The following is a 20480-nucleotide window of genomic DNA, read 5'->3' as shown; positions in this document are numbered from 1 at the left end:
TTGTATCAGAAGTTAAATGAATCTGAAACTTGAAGATGTTCCAAAAACAGAACAATTTTTTCCTCTCATGAAGTGCTTCGCAGCTTATGTGATGTAAGGTTCCGTATTTCCCACAGGAATTAAATGCAGCATTTTGTTTATTTTGGATGCAGCTCCCCCTGCTGGTGGGAAGCGGCATTAATTATACGTAAAGACGCAGGGGATCCTCCTGCGGGGAAAGAGAAACTGAAAGAATGAGTGTGAGTTCAGAGCCGTGATCGTCGGGAGGAGGTAGGTTCACTGCGGCTGCTTTTTTAAAATAAGAAATAAACCTTGATAAAAAAAACACGCAAATTCATATCTAATGTGGGAGTTTTCATCAGAGGCTTGATTTAGGTGATTTATTTCCAGGTTCAGAGTAATTTAACTTACTGAGATGTAATCTGTGTGTGGTTTAAAGCAGGCCTGCGGTACATTTTGTTGTTGTGAAGTTTACTTGAGCTGTGTTTTAGCTGTTTGACTCTCAGTCTGTGTCGATCCTCTGTTAAAAACCTCATTTGGCTCTTCAACTGAGTGACAGTGTGTCACATCTGTAATATTTTGTAAACTTTTTTTTCCAGGTTACTTTCACTATGTCGTCAGACGAGGTGAGAGCTCGTTTTGCTTCTTCCTGTTGTTGTTGTCGTTATTATTAAAGCGTTTTAAACCACACGCGTACATTTATTAAGTGTGTTAAAGATATCTATTTAACCCACTGTGTTACACAGCCTGCGTGTAAGGCGTTTACTTACCCTCTGGCATTCCGTGTCTCCATGTTGTGTTTCAGGACTTCTCTCTGGTTCCGGATCCACAATCCGAGGACACCTTGGAGGGGATTAAGGCTGCAATCAAAAACTACAAGGTGCAATGAGAATTTAAGAGTGCGGCTTCATTACACTTAGACAGTTTACCTCCAGTTACACGCAGGGCTCCAAAACTATTCATATGTCTCTAAATATGTCCCTTTTTTATTTTGAGACAGGCATTCTAAACGTACACAAGTTTCATGTTTTTATCTTCTGCTTTAAGCACGTTGACTTACTAAAACTCTCTGTTGGGTCCAGTTCTCGACCTCGTGATTTCTACCTCCACTAAAGAGGCTGTGTGATTAATTCTGTTTAGTATGGAGCACTATTACCCAAGAGGTTGCATGAACATTTTACCACAGGGGTGGTGTCGCCAAACGTAGAAGTGGTTAAAGTTCTGGAGTCAATCCTGATCTGCATCCTGGACATTTTGGGAATATTATTTACTGTTACGACAAAGATCAGGAGTGCACATTTTGCATAATATGATCACAAACGTATATCAAACTTCTCAAAAAACTGCAAGTTAGCATTCTGAATCCAAGTTCTCGTTCATCCACGCTGAGGAGGGAACACGCTTTTATCACGAAGTCATACAATTTAATTAAACCTTCACGGCTTAATGGGTCAAAAATGGAAGAGTATAATAATGTCGACATAATGTAAAGGAGACTTTAACGTATGTTGCACTACAGTGTAGTAATGTCCCCGATGAGATGAGCAGCAATTGTGTTTCTGGTGTTTTAACACAAAACAGGAGAAATGTTTACAATAACCAGCAGGCGCTCGGGTGAAAAGAAAAGTGAGTGTGCAGGTGTGTGAGGTCCACTGCATGTCTCTGTCCAGGTCCTGCCTTTGACCACAGGTTCAGCTTTAAAATCAGAAACACTTCCACTAAAGGTGTGTGTTGTTCTGTAAACACTGCAGAGTGAGCTGCTGTCTATCTTAGCTGAATGCTCACACACAGATTCAGTTTTGGTTAAATAAAGGCTGAAATACATAAACACAGCATAAGCATGCTGTATTTATTAGGAGCAGAAGAGATTATGTGTTATTAAAATAACTGTTTTAACATTTATTAAACTCTGAGAAGAGTTGTTCTGTTGTTCTGCACAAAATACAACCACAAAAGTTCGTGTTTAAAGAGATGTTACATGTCGTGCTGATTAGACATCAATAATAACAACAGCCTGGACTCAGCTCTCCCTCTGTGTCCACAGAAAAAGTATGACCAGCTGATGGAGGAGACAAAGGAGCTGACTAAAACTATACAAGACCGGCGAGATCTGAAGCAGCAGTTCAAACACCGCACTGACAAACTGACCCAGGATCTGGAAGATGACAAACGCTCCTACGGAGACCAGCTAGCCAATGAAAAGGTAAAGCATGTGTGACATAAACATGCTTATTTCTCAGTGTTACTCTGAGCTTTTCCACCACCATTTAAAGCACTGCAAATAAGTATAGCGTAAAACGCAAGGAATTTTCTCACTGCACTTCCCCTCAAAGGAAAAATGTTGGTAAGATGGCAGATGTTCAATAACAGGAAGGAAACAAGGAGGACAGATGATAGTTATTCCATGAATTTTAAGGTAGCGCCTTTGAAAACAAGGTGGGAGTTAAATATGAAACGGAAAATTTTAAGTGACAATAACTCATAAAAATATATATTAACAATAGGAAAAGCAACACAATGGCATTAAACAACAATTAACAAAATAGTACATGTTATTTCTGTGAAGGTTCTCAGTCATCCAGGTCATCGTAGTCAAAGGAGCTTGCAAAGAAAAGCGTCTGGACTTCTTTAAGTTACTTAAAGACGTTTCACCTCTCAACCGAGAAGCTTCTTCAGTTCTAAGGTCAAATGGTGGAGAGTCCCAGATATAAACCTAGTGGGAGTGTCCCCCCACAGAGGGACAAAAGGACCCCCTGATGATCCTCTAATCGCCTGAGCCAAGGTGTGAAACTGGGTGTGGGTCCCAATCAGCCAGAGTTTCGGGTGAGCTCATTGTGAAACCTGGCCCCACCTTATCATGCGAATTCCTGAGGTCAGATGGCCCAGGATGTGAGTGGGCGTTAAGGCGTCTGGGAAGGGATCTCAAAACTGGATTATAGATGGCAGAGAGTTGGTGTCGTAAACCACCGCCTCTGTTCAAAGATGGTCACTCACAGTGGACATAGATGGCTTCTTTCACTCCTCTTTCAAACCATCTGTCCTCTGGACCTCTAGAGGACAGATGGTTTGAAAGAGGAGTGAAAGAAGGTTTATATCTGGGACTCTCCACCATTTGACCTTAGAACTGAAGAAGCTTCTCGGTTGAGAGGTGAAACGTCTTCAAGTAACTTAAAGAAGTCCAGACGCTTTTCTTTGCAAGCTCCTTTGAGTACATGTTATTGTTAATATTGAATGAATGTAAATACTTGTAATTGCTTTCCTAACAGTGTAAATTAACTGAATCACTAGAAAACAGCACATTAGAATCCCACAAAACTTCAAATGCTTTTTGATTTCTGTGTCTTCTAGTCGAAGCTGGATCTGCTAAAGCAGGAGGAGCTCAAACTGGTGGCGGAGATCAAGGAAACGAATGCTGCTATTAAGGGTGAAGAGGCCAACAAGAAGCACCTGATGCAACAGGCCGACGTACGTTAACCTGACGGGACACACCCCCCTCTGCAGCCCGACACGCCGTGACCTCACCCCGTTAACCTGTATCTGCTGATTTCAGGTGTTCACCTCTGTACCAGAGAGGGACGTGGTCTTCAAGGGAGCGACTGGAAATGCAAACAACAAGCAAGAGTTTGAGATGAAGCCACATATCGTTTACCCGATGGATGGCGGGACGGCGCTGATTACCTTCGAGGAGGAAGTCGGTGAGTATTTGCCAGCACTGGCGTTGTTTAGTTTTATCTGCGTTTGTTAAAGGAAGCAGGTGATTATATCTTATTTTTAACAGAAACATTAAAACGTGTGCATAAAGTATTAAAATGCTAATTTCCATATTTTTATTCATGCACTGTACCGCAGGAGCTTTGCGTGATTTGCTGTTCAAAATAATCTATATTTTTCTTACTTTGGGGATTGGTGCAGGACTTCTAAATTAAACAAGCTGCTTTAGCTCCTCCCCCTTTAACCTTCTGTAGGTGGCTTAAACAGCAGGTAGATGGATCGCACTCACCCTGTGAGCTGCATATCTGAGGTATTAGGAATATCTGCTCATTCTGGGATCAAACACAACCAAGAAGAGAAAAAACGATTGCTCAGAGCAGTCCATACACTGACCTCATTATTTGGTAAACATAGGCATAAATTATTGTAGTAGTATAAATATAATAGAAGGACCGTATTTTATTTTATTAGTCATATGACTAAGAATTTTAGGTCAATCATAGGAAATAAAAACAAAGTTTGTGGCCTAAAACATTCAAAGTAAAGCTGTTCTTTGGATCTTAACTAGCGCAGTGAAACAAAATAACATATCTGAAGAGGTTTTGGCTTAACGATAGCAATCAGAATATTCATAATATGTAATTGGAAGACTGTGAATTGAATTTAGTTTTATCTTTCTGCAAAAAAGGGAATTTCTTATTTAAGACAAAGTCAGGTCAAATAAATTCTGATTTCACAAAATAAAAACAAGTAAATAATAAATAGATGAATGGATAAGGGGAAGAAGATGGACAGATGACTAATAAGTAAATGCCGCTTTAAAAGACATACGTTTTCGTGCCACATTCAACAGAAATGTATCTACCTTCAGCTGCAGGGCAAAACTGAGCCACTAGGGGGCCTAATGTCGCTTTGCACATCCAGCTTTCATACAGCTACTGAGCTGCAAGCAGGAAGATGCTTCTTGCATCTTATTTGGCTTTAAACTGGAGCCAAATAAAATTATTAGTTCTTTATTATTAGATTATTAGGGCTCCAAAATGAAAGAAATAATCTGAAAGATGAATCTTCAGGCTCTCATCATTTTGGCTGCATGTATTTGGAGCAGATTCCAAACTTCTGACAGCTGCAGGAACAGAAAATAATGTCTTTCGGCTATTTTCAAAAATATAAATTAAATTTAAAATTTTAAATTCCAGATCTCTCTGTTTCATTTTCCAGTGGCAAGGAAGATTCTGGAACTGAAGAAGCATCAGGTGGATCTGGGAGGAGAGTGCAGCATCACAGTGGAGGCCAGGCCGGTTCATCTGATGCTGCCCAAGCTGGTGGAGGTAAAACAAACGACCACAGCGAATCGAAGACAGCGTCGGCCCAGGTTTAGCTGATCTGCTCACGTGTCCCGTCTGTTCCCGCAGATCGACTCTGAGGTTTCTTCTCAGCGTATTTTAGTCTCCAACCTGCCCAGAATGGAGACCGACACTCTGCTGGACAAGCTGGAGATCCATTTCTCCAAATCTAAAAATGGAGGCGGTGAGGTGGCGGAATGTGAATACCTGTCTGACTCTGAGACGGTGGTCCTCACGTTTGCGGAGAACAACAGTGAGCATTGAATATTTTACCCTCATGTCACAGGGCACAGTTTGTTTAAATGAAACTTCATCATCGAGACAAGAATAACTCTGTGTTTGGTGGATTATGATGTTCTGAGCTGTGCATATAAAGAGTAATCAGGATTGTTGTTGTTGACCACCAGCTGATGGACTGTTTCTTTTGTATTAGTTGCCAAACGTGTGGTACAAAATGAGTTCCATGACTTGAATCTCCAAAAGAAGAAGCACACAGTGAGAGTGACGCCTTTCATCAACGGGAAAATTTCAAACCTGAAGGTAAGAGCATTTATCAGATTATCTGTATCTGCTCTTATTCTATTCTAATAAAATATATTTTAATAAATTTGAGTGTTTTGTGTGTTTTGCGTGTGTGTGTGGTGGATCGTCCATCAGTCCAAGATGACGCAGTGTCCTCGGGCGGTAATGCTGACAGGAATACCCGACATCATGGAGCGGGAAACTCTGCAGGACCTGCTAGAAATCCACTTCCAGAAAAACACCAACGGCGGGGGAGAAATCGAAGCTTTCCTCTACAACCCGCTGGGTCAGCACACCTCAGCTGTGTTTGGAGGCGTCACACCAGACTCTGAGGATGAGGAACAGTAGATCCACCACTGCTGCTTCGACAAAGGTTCAGGGTTAATATCATCTACCAGAAATGAAGACCGGAAGTTGTTTTTGTCCCTTGCATGAGGGAAGTCAGCATAAATTTATAAAAGTTATTATTCAAAGGGGATTTTTGGCGTCAGAAAAAGTGGGTGGTAATTTTTCTATGATTGTAGAGATTCAAGTGAAAGTGTATCTATAAAGTATTTAACCTGGGTAAATACTGTGGTATCATAGTCATGCAATACTTGATTATATTGCATTTACATAATTACCCAATGTAAAATATTAAACTGTATGAAATGAAGTTTTTTTCCTGCTAAAATAGAAAAAAAGAAGTTTAGTAGTTGTGCCATATCTCATTTTTTTCTTTCTGTGAAAAAGGTGGCGGCGTCCATCTTTAGTTACTGGAGAAGCGTCTGGATTTCTGTATGCAAAGCAACTGAATTACTTATTTTTAACAAGATTGCCTTGTTGAATGTCGTGGGCTCCATTTTATTGTATTCATAAAAGAATAAAAGTTAATTGTGAGAAAATCCTCTTTGGACATTTGGTGCTTTTTGATAGGCTTGTATTTGATAGTGGACAGATAACCCTGACCAATTAAATTATTCAAAGATAAAAAGGCAACTTATAAAGCCAGTTTCACACCGTGTCTTTTTGGCACTTTGGCTACGTTCACACTGCAGGCGAAAGCGCATCAAATCTGATTTTTTTGACCTTATGCGACCCATATCCGATCATGCTATGACAGTGTGAACGGCACAAATCTGATATTTTCAAATCCGACCTGGGTCACTTTCGTATGTGGTACTGAATCCGATACATATCCGATGTTTTAGAAAGCGACTGCTGTGTGAACGGTCAAGTCGCATTAAATCCGTCTTTTACGTCACTGACACAAGACAGACGCCAATTATCAGCACCGGAGAAGACATCGCGAACGCTTCCTGGCCATCAGGTGAAACTGCTGGGAAGACAACGTTGGAGAAACGTGAACATTTTGACAGAAATTCTGACAGAAATCTGCAACTATCCTTTGAAGCACCGCTCCTCACTAAAACAGGAATAAGGATCATTATTAGGTTATTTACATTATTATGTAAACAACAAAATAACTTAAAGCAAAAATTGGGAAACGTGAAGTCCGAAGTCTTTGTATTAAGGACCATCAGTCAAACAATACTGTTTGCTCTGGGTCTAAACAGAGCGCGTTGTGTGTGACGTCTTCTTTTGCGTGTCTTGAGCGCGTTTGCTGTCGCATTTTATTTGTAGTGTGAACGAGCAGACAAGAAAATCGGAATTGAGCATTAAGACCTGCAGTGTGAACGTAGCCTTTGTTACTAGCAGCCTGTCACATAAGCAGTAATTTGTTCCCACTTTTTCAGATCAACCACAAAAGATGCCAAAGATAACTCTGACAAGTAATGTAATTGTAATTTTGCACCAACAAGGATTTCCCAGAGTTTTTAGCTGAAAACATGGTGTGCATGCAGTCTGTCCTTATAATTACAAACAAAAAACAAAACCCTGACAGCAGATGCCATGTTTTAAGGGAAAAAGACAATCCAGCAAAGGCAGAAGACCTGAGAGATCGGGACCTTCAGCCGGTCCATCTACTGCTCACTGAAGCCTCGACACGAACGCTCTTGTAGATGAGCAGCTGTGAAGAGGCTCTTCTTAAGGAAAGTGGGCAAAAAGTCAGAGATATTCCAAATTACACAAGAACTGGACTTAAAATCTGTGGCAAAAGATCTGATGGAGTGAAGAATCCAAATTTTAAATATTTGGTTTAATCTTTGTCAGTATTTGCAAACGAGGCACAATAGACGTACAACAGCGTCTACAGCCATCTGTAAACACAATGGAGCCTCTGTCGTGGTTTCAGCCTGTGGTCTTGGAGATTTTGTCAAAATTGATGGAATTACAAACACAGAAAAGTACCACGTTTTGATCCATCTGGAAAGCATCAGGGTTTGACCTCCTCAGAGTCTGGACCTCAACAGTATTGAAGAAGTATGAGATCATCTTGACAGGATGGAACGACTTGCAGAGGTCTGAATGTCCTTCCACAAGCCTTAAGAATTAATTCTGAAGACTACTTAAAGAAATCACAAGAAAGCGCACCTACGACAGTTCAGGATGTGTTGAGGAATAAAGACGGTCACAGCAAACATTGACTTTCAAGCCTGTTAGAATTGTTCCAACTCTCTGTTTTTGTCTTACAGAACACAAAGGTTTTGCACAATAACATGACAGACATTCACCAGCCACTTTATCAGGTGCACACATTCAACTGCGTGTTAAGGCTGCTGATGGTGCTGTAAGTGTGAGGGATTGCATCTCTGGCTGTATCCCCAATTCAGGGTCTGCAGCCTTAAAGGCCGCATTTTAAGGCCGATTACGTCACAGCGACGCGACGAAGGCTGTCCCAATTCAAAGGCTGCTCGAAATGCGGCCCTCAAATGCATCCTTCATAACAGAGAAAGAGAATACGTAGTTTATTCCAAGAAGATATCGTCTCTCTCCCATATATAATATCTTATTGGAACCGATATGTTCCAGATATCAAGTGGAAGACAGTCTGGATGATCCCCCATAAATATTTGATTGTAAATAAGGTGAAAGAAGTCTCATTTAAAATTCTACATAAATGTTATCCAGCCAGTCACTACATGGTAAAATTTAAAAGGGACATAAATACTAATTGTACTTTCTGTGGGGATCATCCAGAAACTGTGACACATCTTTTTTGGTACTGTTCTTTTACACAGAGATTCTGGAAGGAATTTAGCAGGTTTGTTATTGTCCATATTTTAAGGGAGTTTTCTTTACGATGGGAAAATGTTTTATTCTGTTTCTTTAAGTTCCCCAAGAAGTATGATAAATGTTTTTTTATGATAAATTTGTTAATACTTTTAGCTAAATTTTTTATCCATAAATGTAAGTTTACTAACAAAACACCATATTTCTGTCATTTTTTTAAGGATGTGGAAATGTACATTCAATCAATATCAGACTCCACCAACAAAAAGGCTCTCAAAACAATATATGTATGTGAATTTTTGCGTGTATTCTTATAATTGTTACCTTTTTCTTTTACCCCTGGCTTTTTGTGTTCATGTTCTGTTGTTTTGTATACTTCATCTGTTCGTATGTTGTATAGTCATTGTTTGTTAAATAAAGTTTCGAGTTCGAAAAAAACAAAAAAACAAAAAAAACCCAAAAAAAAAACCTAGCTACCCGAAGCTACAGCTAGCTGCCGAGGCTACAGATGTGGAAAACTATTGTTGAGGAGTAGCAGGTGGTTGGTGTACTTTGGTAAACGGTCACTGCTCTGATGCAATAAAAAATGTGACTGTTAAAAAAAAAAAAAAAGAAAAAGAAAAAAAAAAATCGGGTCTACCCGATCCGTACCGCGCATGTGCAGATGTTTTCTTCTTCTTCTGTTAGTTTAATGGCAGTTTACTCCCCAGTGTATGAGGATACTGCCACCTGCTGACCGAGCGAATGAACCCTATTGTAAACTGAATTGGCGTCATTACAAACGTGTGTTAAATTTGATTTAGTGATAGTCGAGTGTGTTTATGCTTGTTTGTGTGGAGAGGATTGACTGGAATAGTGATGATGATGTCCACTATCACTGTCAATTGTCAGTAAACACTTAATCTGGCTGATGAATCTTCACGTGACACATTGCTAAATCAATATTATTAAGTCTGTAATAAGGCGCCATTCTTCTTATTTTACGGCGCTGTTGTTCAATCGGGGAACACTCTCTGTTGAGGAGAAAAGCATGAATTTGTTTGTATACGGATTATCCATTGTTTAAATGTCCCGGGCAGTCGAAAAGGAGGCAGAGCTGTTGAGAAATGCTAGGAGCTAACTGGGCGCTAACCGTATCATTCAAATATATTGAATGTCGCAATGTTGGCAAAGAGAGGAAGTGACGTAAGATTTGCGCATGCGGGGTACCGATCGGGTTTCCGGTACGCATTGGGTAGTGACAAATACAACACTATGGCTGTGTCCCAATTCAGGGTCTGCAGCCTTAAAGGCCGCATTTTAAGGCCGATTACGTCACAGTGACGCGACAAAGGCTGTCCCAATTCAAAGGCTGCTCTAAATGCGGCCCTCAAATGCGTCCTTCATTTCCCTGAATTTTAAGGATGTGGCGGTGTAGACTTCATTGCCCAACATATCCCAGAATGCGGTGGGTGTGGATAATTTTGCCGGGAAAAAAACGGCGAATGAGGGGCGCCCGAAGAGTAAACTTTTAAAAGTAAGTACTGAATATTATGTTACTTATTTATGTGCAAATGTTTAATAACGAAGAACATGAAAACATTACTGTTGGCCACATGTCGGCAAAGTTATGTGACATTAGTGACGTTTGTACTAACTTGGTTTTAAAGCCTTTACTTTAAAATATACGCCGTTCAATAGCTGACCTTAATCTTACAGAGAATGATCAAAGCTCATGTAGAAACAAACAAACGAACAAAAGATTTTCTCCTTTACTTCTGTCAAACAAAGCTGTATGAAACGTTTCCAGCTGTTAGTATCATGGTTGCTAGGCAACCTGGGCAGCGCAACGGAGGCTAGACCGTCCCATTTCACAAGCCTCGCACTTCCGGCCTTAGCGGTCTTTGAGTACGGTCTTTGAGTACACGGCCCTTGAGGATCGTTGAGGCTGCGTACATTAAGGATGCAGACCCTGAATTGGAATACAGCCTATGTGTCGGTTACTTACGGTGGCCCTGAGAGGCCAAACGGACTGCAACTTCAGAAAACACTTGCAAAAAGAAAAATGCTGCAAAAAGAAAAGTGCTGCAAAAAGAAAAACACTTGCAAAAAGAAAAATGCTGCAAAAAGTAAAACACTTGCAAAAAGAAAAATGCTGCAAAAAGAAAAATGCTGCAAAAAGAAAAGTGCTGCAAAAGCACACAAAGCACAACGGAAATAGGAAAAAAGACAACGGAAATGTTTCTGGGGAGACAATAACCGGACGGACCCGTTGCACAAACCAAAACATGTATGTATGGCTGTATCCCAATTCAGGGACTGTTTCCCAATTCTGGGGCTGTGTCCCGATTCAGGGTCTGCACGCTTGAAGTACGGGCACTAATATAAGTACGAGAAGTGCGGAAGTGAGAGGCTTGTGAAATGGGACGGTCTAGCCCTTCGTTGCGCTGTTCAGGTTGCCTAGCAACCATGATACTAACCGCGAGAAACGTTACATACAGCTTTGTTTGACAGAAATGAAGGAGAAAAATGTTTTGTGATGACATCACTTTGATTAGTTGAGTATCTGAGGCTGAGGCCACGGGACTGTAAGACATGATTGTTGGGCTTCATTTCTGTACTGAACAGTCATTTAAGATTAGTTAGTAAATAACAATTAGCTAATGTTGTTCATGAGACTAAAATCATCTCACTGTGGTAAATATAATATGGCCAATAGTATATTATTGTCAGATTATTATTATTATTATGATATATATATATATATATATATATATATATATATATGCTTTAAAACCAAGTTAACGCTGTAAGTACAAACATCACTAATGTTTTAATGTTCTTCAGGACTGCAAACCGAGCAGCATCACTGACTTTCAGCTTGTTGTGTTTGTGGATATATGACTGACTTTAATTATCCACAAAATCATCAGATTCTCTGTAAGATTAAGGTCGACTATCGAACGGCATATATTTTAAAGTAAAGGCTTTAAAACAAAGTAAATGCTGAAAGTACAAACATCGTTAATGTCACATAACTTTGCTGACATGTGGCCAACAGTAATGTTTTAATGTTCTTCATTATTAAACATTTGCACATAAATAAGTGACATAATATTCAGAACTTACTTTTGAAAGTTTACTCTTTGGCCACTCCGCTTCCACTTCTTTGAAGTGTCACCCAGTCCCAGTGCACTTGTTAGCATGTTTTGGTTCGTGCAACTGGTCCGTCTGGTTATTGTCTCCCCAGAAACATTTCCGTTGTGTTGTGTGTGCTTTTGCAGCGTTTTTCTTTTTGCAGCGTTTTTCTTTTTACAAGTGTTTTCTGAAGTTGCAGTCCGTTTGGCCTCTCAGGGCCACCGTAGTTACTAATTGTGGCCTTCTTTATTTATTTAGGTAAAGCGGGCCATGCTTTACAGCATCGTTACCCTGCCTCTAACTTAGGAGTGTGCAGTCAAAATGTGGAAAGTGTTCAGTGTTATAAATATCTCCCTTTTGCTGAATTTCAAAGCAAACACTGAAGCTGTGTGCAGAAAGTGGCACCAGCGGCTCCTGTGTTTAAGAAGGCTTTTTTGTTTCCGCGTTGATAAAACCATGATGGTTTTATTTCACCGTGCTTTTAATGAATCTGTTTTGTCCTTTTCCTTGGTGTTGTGGTTTGGATAGTTATCTGAAAAGAGCAGAAACTCTCTCAGATTGTTAAGTGGTCTAAAAGGCTGATTGGAGAACCACAGCTGAAATTTTCTGTACACCAGACAGTTACAGCGGTCAGCTGGTTTAATTTTTCTTGATGATCCTTCACACAGTGAGAATCGTTTTCTTCCTCCCGGACAAAGGTTTCTGGTCCCAAACTGTAAAAACGACAAGATTTAAAAAGTCACATTTGTGGATTATATGATGGCCAAAATTAGTGTTAAGTTTTGTTGTCAGTATTTTTTGCTGTACTTTTTTGTTTTCTGTTGTTTCTTCAATTCATGAGAACAAATCTAACTACAGTTACATATTAAATACCTGAACCTTAAAATGTTCAAATCAAGGATTCCCAGCACTGTAGTTCCGAACCCAGCGTCCACATAGAAGTAATTGGCAAATTGAAAAAGAAGGTTGGTTGCAAAGTGGTTTGCAGAAGAAACGGCTTAAAACACACAGATGATATGAACTTTCTTTGAAATCGTTTATTATATATCTGGCATTAGAGAGCCAGGAAGTGTGTTTCCCAGGGTTCAGAGCTGGACGGCTCCCCTGTTGCCTGTCTCAGCGGGGATCAGTCCAGTCTGGGCCTGCTGCAGGCCATGTTGGGTCAGGTGGAGCTGGATTTGGTTGCACTGAGCCCTGTTACAGCACCAACATCTGCACAGAGTCCCAAAAAGCACAGGACACAAAGTCTCACTGGATTTTCTTTGGCCTTGGTCTCTACACTGGGACGTTTGGTGCACATCCTTAAAAAGGTACTGCCGGATATCAAAAAAGGTTTTGTCACACAAGCTTTTGGAAATTATTATTCAAACTAAAGATAATCCATGCAGGCTTTACTCACATAAACAAAAAATAAGACTGTGTTACCATTGTCACTGCATCTTTTAGCTTGTAGGATATAGGATACACTCATTTCTTATTAAATGTTGGTTTGAAATCTTTAGATAGCAGCAAAAGCACATTTCAGAAATGCTTGATCTGTAAAATGTTTGTTACTATTACTGATTTAGCATCACTAATGCTGAAAGTCTCATGTAAATATGCTGAAGCACAGTTCTTATCTTTTTCAGGGGTCTTCACATTTGTAAATAAATAGAATCAGTTTTTAAATTTTAGCGCAGGTTTGCTTTGATGCAAATATTTGCAGTCTGCTATATGTGTTTAAATCACGGTCTGCCTGTAATGTGTTAGAGGGAAGATGAAGCTCAGAAGGAGGCACAGGAGAGGAGAAAACTGGAGGAGGAGCTGAAAGAGCAGCAGAGGCTCATTGATGCTCTCACTGCTGAAACCATGACTCTGAGAGAGGAGGCTACAGCCCTGCAGGTGGGACTGGGCTTAGGTTATTGTTAGTCCAGCTGTGCTGATAAATCATGAGTTGGTGACGATGTGCCTCTCAGGCAGGGTTACAGCAGCGGACGGCAGAGCTAAAACAGGGAGCTAAGAACTTCACTACTGTATGTTTTCAATGTTTTTGTCACTTTTTAGGGAATCAAACTCAAAGTAATGCATGGTCGTACTCTCTCCTGCACTCCATATTATCCTTTGTTGATCTACACACGTCTGTTGCTGCCACGGACGTCGCACGCTCGTACGTCATTGTCATGAGACACTGTCATGAAGAAAATGACGAGGATTAGTAACGCAGTAATGTAGCCTGCTCACGGGAAAGTAACAGTAATCTAATGACCTTTTTTGCAATAGTAATCCCTTACTTTACTCGTTACTTGAAAAAAGAAATCAGACTATGCGGTGTTGCCCATCTCTGGTCCACATACAGAAAGTATCATAGAAAGATTTAAGGTATCGTGCCACATTTGACCTCTGAACTCTTGTTCATGGTTAGGAAATTAAGAGTCAAAGTGAAAGACAAATTTGAAACTTTGTTACTTATTACCGTTGTTTGGAATAGATAGGAATATAGGGAATTATATATTTTTATTTAAAGACAGGACTCACATGTTTTCATTTCTAGTCTTTAAAACCTGTCTCTATCCATCTAGTATGAATTCTTTCTGGGAAACAAGTATGTATATTATGCATACACACAAACACACATGCAGCTATTACCTATTTCTTGTTTTTATACCTAAGATGAATTATTGTTGAATGAAGACATTTTTCAAACACATGTAAAATGTGGGCAATTGTGTTTATTGGGTAAAGGAAAAGGCAGAAGGGGGGGGGGGGGGGGGGGGGGAGGGGGGATAGAAAGAAGGAAAGAGAGAGAGGAGAGAAAACCCCAACAATCACCTCTGAGCAAGCACCAGGCGACAGTGGATAGGAAAAACTCCTTTTAAAGTGAAAGAAACGTAAAGGAGAAACCTATGGCAGAACCAGGCTCAGGAGGGGGCAGTCAACTGCCGGGACTGGTCGGGGGGTGAAAAAGGAAAAAGGAGGGAGGGGAAGGGGAAGGGGGGAAATGAAGATGGAATAGAGGTGGAGGAAGACGAGGTTACATCAGGTGAGAAGCAGCAGCGCCCCTCCTCCAGAACCAGTGGAAGCGTTTTTTCTTCATTTTCAGATACTCTTCCACGAGCACTTTTTTCTCAATGATGAGGGTTTTCAGCTCATCCATTGTTTCTGCGTTTTCTTTCTCAAGTTTGTTGCATCTTTTCACCATGTCTTCTAGTTGTTCTTGTTTTTCTTTAAGCTTGTCTTTTAGTTCTTTAACTGTTGCCTCCTCTATTCGCTTTGCCTTGTGCACATCTGTGTGCATGTCTTCCAGCTGCTGGTTTCTCTTCTGGATTTTTTGAAGTCTACCCTGCAGGTCTTTGTGTGTTTTCTGTTGTTCTTGCTTTTGCGCCTGAATTTCAGTGTTTTTGTGCTTCAAGGTCTTAGAAAGTTCCTCAAGTTCGGTGGTTTTTCTCAGCATCTCATTGATGCTACTCTGCATCGCTGAGCATTGATTTTCCAGTTTCTTCTTTTCTCCTTCCAGTACAGTTGTTTTGTACTTTGTTTCGTTGTACAATTCTTGGAGTGCTTGATTTTTCCTCTGGAGATGAAGTTTTTCTTCTTCCTGTTGTATTTTCTGTTGGTCTTTTTCTTGAAGCAGCTCTTTATTTCCGTGCGCTTTTTTATCAAGCCTGATTTGGAGCGATCTGTGTTTTTCCTCCATCTCGTCAAGCTTGGAGTCCATTTCCTTCTGTTTCATTTCCATTTTCTTCTTGTCTTGAAGCAACTGTTGACTTTTGTGCAGAGTTTTTTCATGCTTCACCTGCAGAGCTTTGTATTTTTCCTCCATGGCTTGGAGTTTGCTCTGCAGGTCTCTCTGCTCTATGGGCTCTTGTTTCTTGTCTTGGTGGATCTCCTTATTTCTCTCCAGAGCTTCATCGAGTATTACTTGCAAGCCTTCATTTTGTTTCTCGATGTTCCTCAGCTTGCAATCCATTTCTTCCTGTTGTATTTTCTGTTGGTCTTTCTTGTGAAGAAACTTTTTATTTCTCTCCAGAGCTTCATCAAGCATTACTTGCAAGCCTTCATTTTGTTTCTCGATGTTCCTCAGCTTGCAATCCATTTCTTCCTGATGTATTTTCTTTTGGTCTTTCTCGTGAAGCATCTCTTTATTTTTGAGCAGTGTTTCCTCAAGAGTTATTTGCATCATTTTCAGTTTTTCCTCCAAGACTTCAAGCTTGGATTCTTTTTCTTTCTCGAGCATTTCTTGTTGCTCTCTCTCTTGAATGATTTCTTTATTTCTGTGCACTTTTTTATCAAGCCTGATTTGGAGCAATCTGTGTTTTTCCTCCATCTCGTCAAGCTTGGAGTCCATTTCTTTCTGTTTAATTTCCATTTGCTTCTTGTCTTGAAGCAACTGTTGACTTTTGTGCAGAGTTTTATCATGTTTCACCTGCAGTGCTTTGTATTTTTCCTCCATGGCTTGGAGTTTGCTCTGCATGTCTCTCTGCTGTGTGGACTGTTGCTTCTCTTCTTGGTGGGTTTCTTTCAGTTTTTCGAGAGCATCGTCAAGCTTCTCTTGGAGCTCCTGATTCTTCTTGACTATGTTTTCCTGTTTTATGCTCTCTTTTTTCTCCTTTTGGAGCAGATCTTTAATTTTTTCCAGCGCTCCATCAAGCTTTTCTTGGAGCTCCTGATTTTTCTTGAGCATTTTATCCCCTTTAATGCTCTCTTTTTTCTCATTTTGGAGCAGATCTTTAATTTTTTCCAGAGCTTCATCAAGCTTTTCTTGGAGCTCGTGATTCTTCTTATCTTGGAGAGCACATTGTTTCTCCTCAATAATACCTTCCCTTTCCTGAAGCTGGTAGGATAATTTTACTAATTCAGCGCTCTTTCTCTCATTTTCTTCTGTCAGGATCTTAATCTTTTCTCTGTTCATGAGATTTTCATTCTCCATTTCTTCCAATCGCTTTTCCTCTAATTCTACCTGTTCATCCCAAGGAAGAGAGCTGATATAAGGGTCTAGGGACTCATACCATGGAATAGAGCTGGGGTCAGCTTCTTGTCTTTCTTGCTCTTTCTGAGACATGTTGGAGTCTGTATACCGTGAGTACGAAAAGGATCCAAATGTTTGGAAATGCTTTACTGGTGAACGTTTGAATGCTGCTAACACAAGTGCTGCAAATAACGGACTAAAAGTTGTTCATCCTCACCCCTACTTAAGGATTCATGAGGATCAAAGCTTCAAAGGATCAAAGCTTTAGAAGCCTGTGACATCAGAATTCCATAAGCCAATGAGGTTGTCACATGACATTTTTGAATGAGGTCATGTTTTTGTATGAATTTTTTAAATAACAACAACATTCCGTAAGCCAATGAGGTTCTTACATGACTTTTGAATGAGGATAATTCTTTTGTGTTAAAAAAGTGTAAAAAGTGTTATTGCAATAACATAAAAAGTGAGTAAAGAAAGTAAATAAAAGTACAGTTTTATTTATATAGCACCTTTCAAGACAAATTCATTGTGTCCGAGTTGTATTGGTAACTCGTTGAAGTGTTACTGGGTATCATAACTAGACAGTTTGCGCATACAGTGAGTGAAAGCATTGGGTGGACTGAATCAGGTTAAATTAAATCAATAGAACTGAGTGGAGTTCTATCGATTGTATTGATAAGAGAGTTAGAACAACAACTAAAGGAAACTTTGATTAATCTGAAAGGAACTAATATAGGTTAACGGGTAGCTGATACAAATCAGGATTTAAAACCATTTTTGGTTTGTTTGTTTTTCTGTTTGACTCCTTGTTTTATTCAATATTGCAGTTTATATGATCGTATTATGGGTTTGTTAAACTGTTCCATGTGAAAATGTTGGGAAATGAAATATCACAGGTGGAAATCAATGAAAGTGGAAATTCAGAAGAAATTCTGTGCTTTTCCTCATTAATGCACATCATAGATAACTATGTAATGTGTCTGTTGCACACTTTGTATGTCAGGAATAACCATAAATGTGTTGTCTTAGAAACGGCCGAATCAGGTCTTTGCATCCACAATAAACGAGGATAACAGAACTCCTGGAAAGCAAAAAAAATCTGGTTCTTGTTTTTAAGACAGTCGCCTTTAGTTTCACGCTGAGTGATGCTGGATTGTTGCAGACAAACCTGATTATGTTTCCCACTGGGTTTTATACTTCAGAGGCAACACAGAGTAAAGAGAAGCATTGTTATTTCAGTGTAACTTTAGTCTCAGTTTAGTTTTATCCCCTTGTAAATTTGATAAGAGCCAAATTGAGGAAACAAACTCAGTGTGTGGCCAGAAAATGCCATGGTGGCTTACAAACACATGTCAGAACAAAATATGAAGGATAAGACATCACACGTATAACGGAAAGAGACGCAGAAGAATTCCTCTCGGAAATTTCTCACTTTATTGAACTGGCATTTGCCCGAGACCACCGGAGTTGGTGGGATGGACACAAAGAAAATCAGAGGTAGACAAAAATCCGTCAGGAAGGATCAGGAGAGAACAACGGTCTGCCAAGCCATTCCCTGCTTCAGAGTTTTGTAATTTTGCACCTGCTGTCGCTTTAATATTAAACTAACGAGGTTGAAATAGACTCACAGTGGTTTCTGCTTCTTAATTAGACAGATTTATATCCCTTCATGTGCTTCTGTCTTCTGTGCTTCACTGTCTGTGATCATGCTCGAGCTCATCTTCAGTCAGTTATCTTTTGTTTGTTTCCTGCTTCCAAGGATCCCACCTTGACCTTGCCACCTGCCTGCGTGCCATGGACGCCCAGGTTTACAAATACAATAACTTGAAAACGAAGCAATGTTGTATTTTCAAATTGATACCATAGATACATCTAGTACAAGTCTCAAAAAAGTTTGCATCTTCGTGACCTTGACCTCGAAGTCTGATGCCAAGTCTTGTCACTTGAGACTGAGGTGATGCAGGATTTTGGAATTTATTCTATATGTGCAGCTACTAAGAGGCTGAAGGATAACACTGATATATTTATATTTTCATGGAGCTGCTCTCAAAGCTTTGTCATCTCACCTCGGTTCCTATAATTCAGTCCTGGTCCTGCATCACAGTGCGTGGTGTGGAATAAAACTGTGACAGTGTCAGAAATTTACGGTAGCTTGATCATCTGAGCGTAGCTGCTGCTGCTACTAGCCAGCAAACCGAAATGCAGCATGTAGTGATGCACTGACGCTGGCCCCTCTGTGAAAAACCGGCACACAACCAAACAAATTTGGACAGCAGAAGACGGTGATGTGTGCTCTAACTTCTGACTGAAGCAAGGAGAACACTGGATGGACAGACACAGCCAAAGATTTAGATTTCAGGTAGTAGGCATTTGGTACACTACATTCATAAAACCTGGTGTCCTTCCCATATTTATCAAATCCAGGTCTCACAGTGTATAATACTAAATAATAAATTCTGTAGAAAGTGAGTAGGCATTTAGGAAACAAATATAATTCAACTATTTGTGATGTTTAATAGCCATAAGGTGAGAACAGCGGACATTGAAGAGAACGTTTTCTAATTTATTACCTTTAATTGGACCCCAGCAGAGGGCTGAAACATCAGGATAATTCAGGTGTGTTTAAATGAGCTGCGTGTTATCTCAGCAGAACTCTCGTCGAGCAAATTATGTTTTAAAAAGTGGCAGCACATCCTGCTCTGCCTGAATATTCTCCAGCAGAGTAAATGTGTCTGTGTGAAGTGCGAAGGAGAAGCTCCATCACCGTTCCGAAATTAGCCACTCCACCTGCACCTGCTGGCTTGCACACCTCATCGCAATGCAGCGCTCAGGTTTGTTTGGTAGGCACTAAAAATATGTCACATCGTTCATTTATTCTCAACCTGTGCTGTGTTTGCGCTGCAGGTAATTAAGTCCTGGGTGTTTTATCACTGAGCCAAATTATCATACTGTTACACTCCTGTATCTTCTCCTGAGTGCTGGAGGGGAAAGCAAAACCTGACCATTACCATCTTTTGGGGAAACCTGCAGTCAGCTGAGACGGATGAGTGACGAAACGTTTCTCGCACTGAAAACGCTACGTCCAGATGAACAGAATTAACTTTTGGAGATTGACCATTACCAGTTTATCATATAGGCAGGAGACCTTTGGTCAAAGAAAATTATTAATCCATCTGAACTCATTAATATTTGTAGGTACAGCTGTGTTCTGGGATATCCTACACTTCCATGTGCAAACATGGATAGCCTGAGGTTAAGAAAGGAGCAAGAAGGTGGTCCCATGATAGTGCAGTTTTTGTTATGGCCTGCAGGGGGAGGCAATTTCCAGACAATTTCTTACTGAGTTTAATTTAATACTGTCTGTCGCTACCAATGACTGTAGAAAACATGGACGACGCGACAGCTCCCCAAAAATGAAGCCAAAACGTCTCTATCGCCCCCTGGTGTCTGGCTGCAGTATAGGTCATAAACCCCGCCTCCTCCATGTTAGCGGATGGGACTGGGGTCAGACTAAAATAAATTAATTCTCCTTAGATCATTTTTTTCCAAAGATTCTTTCTTTTGTTTTCAATAGTTCTCATCACGCTGATTGATGTTCAAGGGGTCTCCTTTCCCATAAGTTTGATTCTAATTCCTACCGCGGTGATGTTAAATTGGGGTGAAACGTCATCATAAGAGCTTTGACTGACAGCTGCAGTCACGGAGAAACTTGCGTATCTCTGCTC

General features: G+C 40.2%; 2 protein-coding genes across 2 annotated transcripts; one reads left to right on the top strand and one right to left on the bottom strand.

Moving 5' to 3' along the window:
- The first annotated feature begins 155 nt into the window (after window positions 1-155).
- Window positions 156-6463, top strand: ifi35 (interferon-induced protein 35). The gene is made up of 10 exons (XM_087840369.1): window positions 156-270; window positions 600-626; window positions 806-880; window positions 2045-2203; window positions 3349-3465; window positions 3551-3695; window positions 4933-5042; window positions 5127-5310; window positions 5491-5597; window positions 5715-6463. The coding sequence occupies exons 2-10, from the start codon at window positions 612-614 to the stop codon at window positions 5925-5927; spliced, it is 1125 nt and encodes a 374-aa protein (XP_087696495.1). The 5' UTR covers window positions 156-270; window positions 600-611; the 3' UTR covers window positions 5928-6463.
- An 8101-nt stretch (window positions 6464-14564) lies between these two features.
- Window positions 14565-17032, bottom strand: LOC148103018 (uncharacterized). Its single transcript, XM_087840368.1, has one exon. It carries the CDS (start codon window positions 16846-16848, stop codon window positions 14821-14823), a length of 2028 nt encoding a protein of 675 aa, XP_087696494.1. The 5' UTR covers window positions 16849-17032; the 3' UTR covers window positions 14565-14820.
- Between the last annotated feature and the right edge of the window lie 3448 nt (window positions 17033-20480).

The sequence above is a fragment of the Neolamprologus brichardi genome, chromosome 4 (genome assembly GCF_056152115.1).
Source record: "Neolamprologus brichardi isolate AB-2024 chromosome 4, ASM5615211v1, whole genome shotgun sequence".
NCBI lineage: Eukaryota > Metazoa > Chordata > Actinopteri > Cichliformes > Cichlidae > Neolamprologus > Neolamprologus brichardi.
This window is presented reverse-complemented; position numbering and strand designations above follow the sequence as displayed.

What these genes read in the sequence shown, in the direction of transcription:
- ifi35 (XM_087840369.1), top strand. An exon ending in ACCTGATGCAACAGGCCGAC is followed by an intron (nt 3,466 to 3,550) that starts GTACGTTAACCT and finishes TGCTGATTTCAG; the next exon opens with GTGTTCACCTCTGTACCAGA. An exon ending in GGAAAATTTCAAACCTGAAG is followed by an intron (nt 5,598 to 5,714) that starts GTAAGAGCATTT and finishes ATCGTCCATCAG; the next exon opens with TCCAAGATGACGCAGTGTCC.
- LOC148103018 (XM_087840368.1), bottom strand. Translation starts at nt 16,848, where the DNA reads ATGTCTCAGAAAGAGCAAGAAAGACAAGAAGCTGACCCCAGCTCTATT.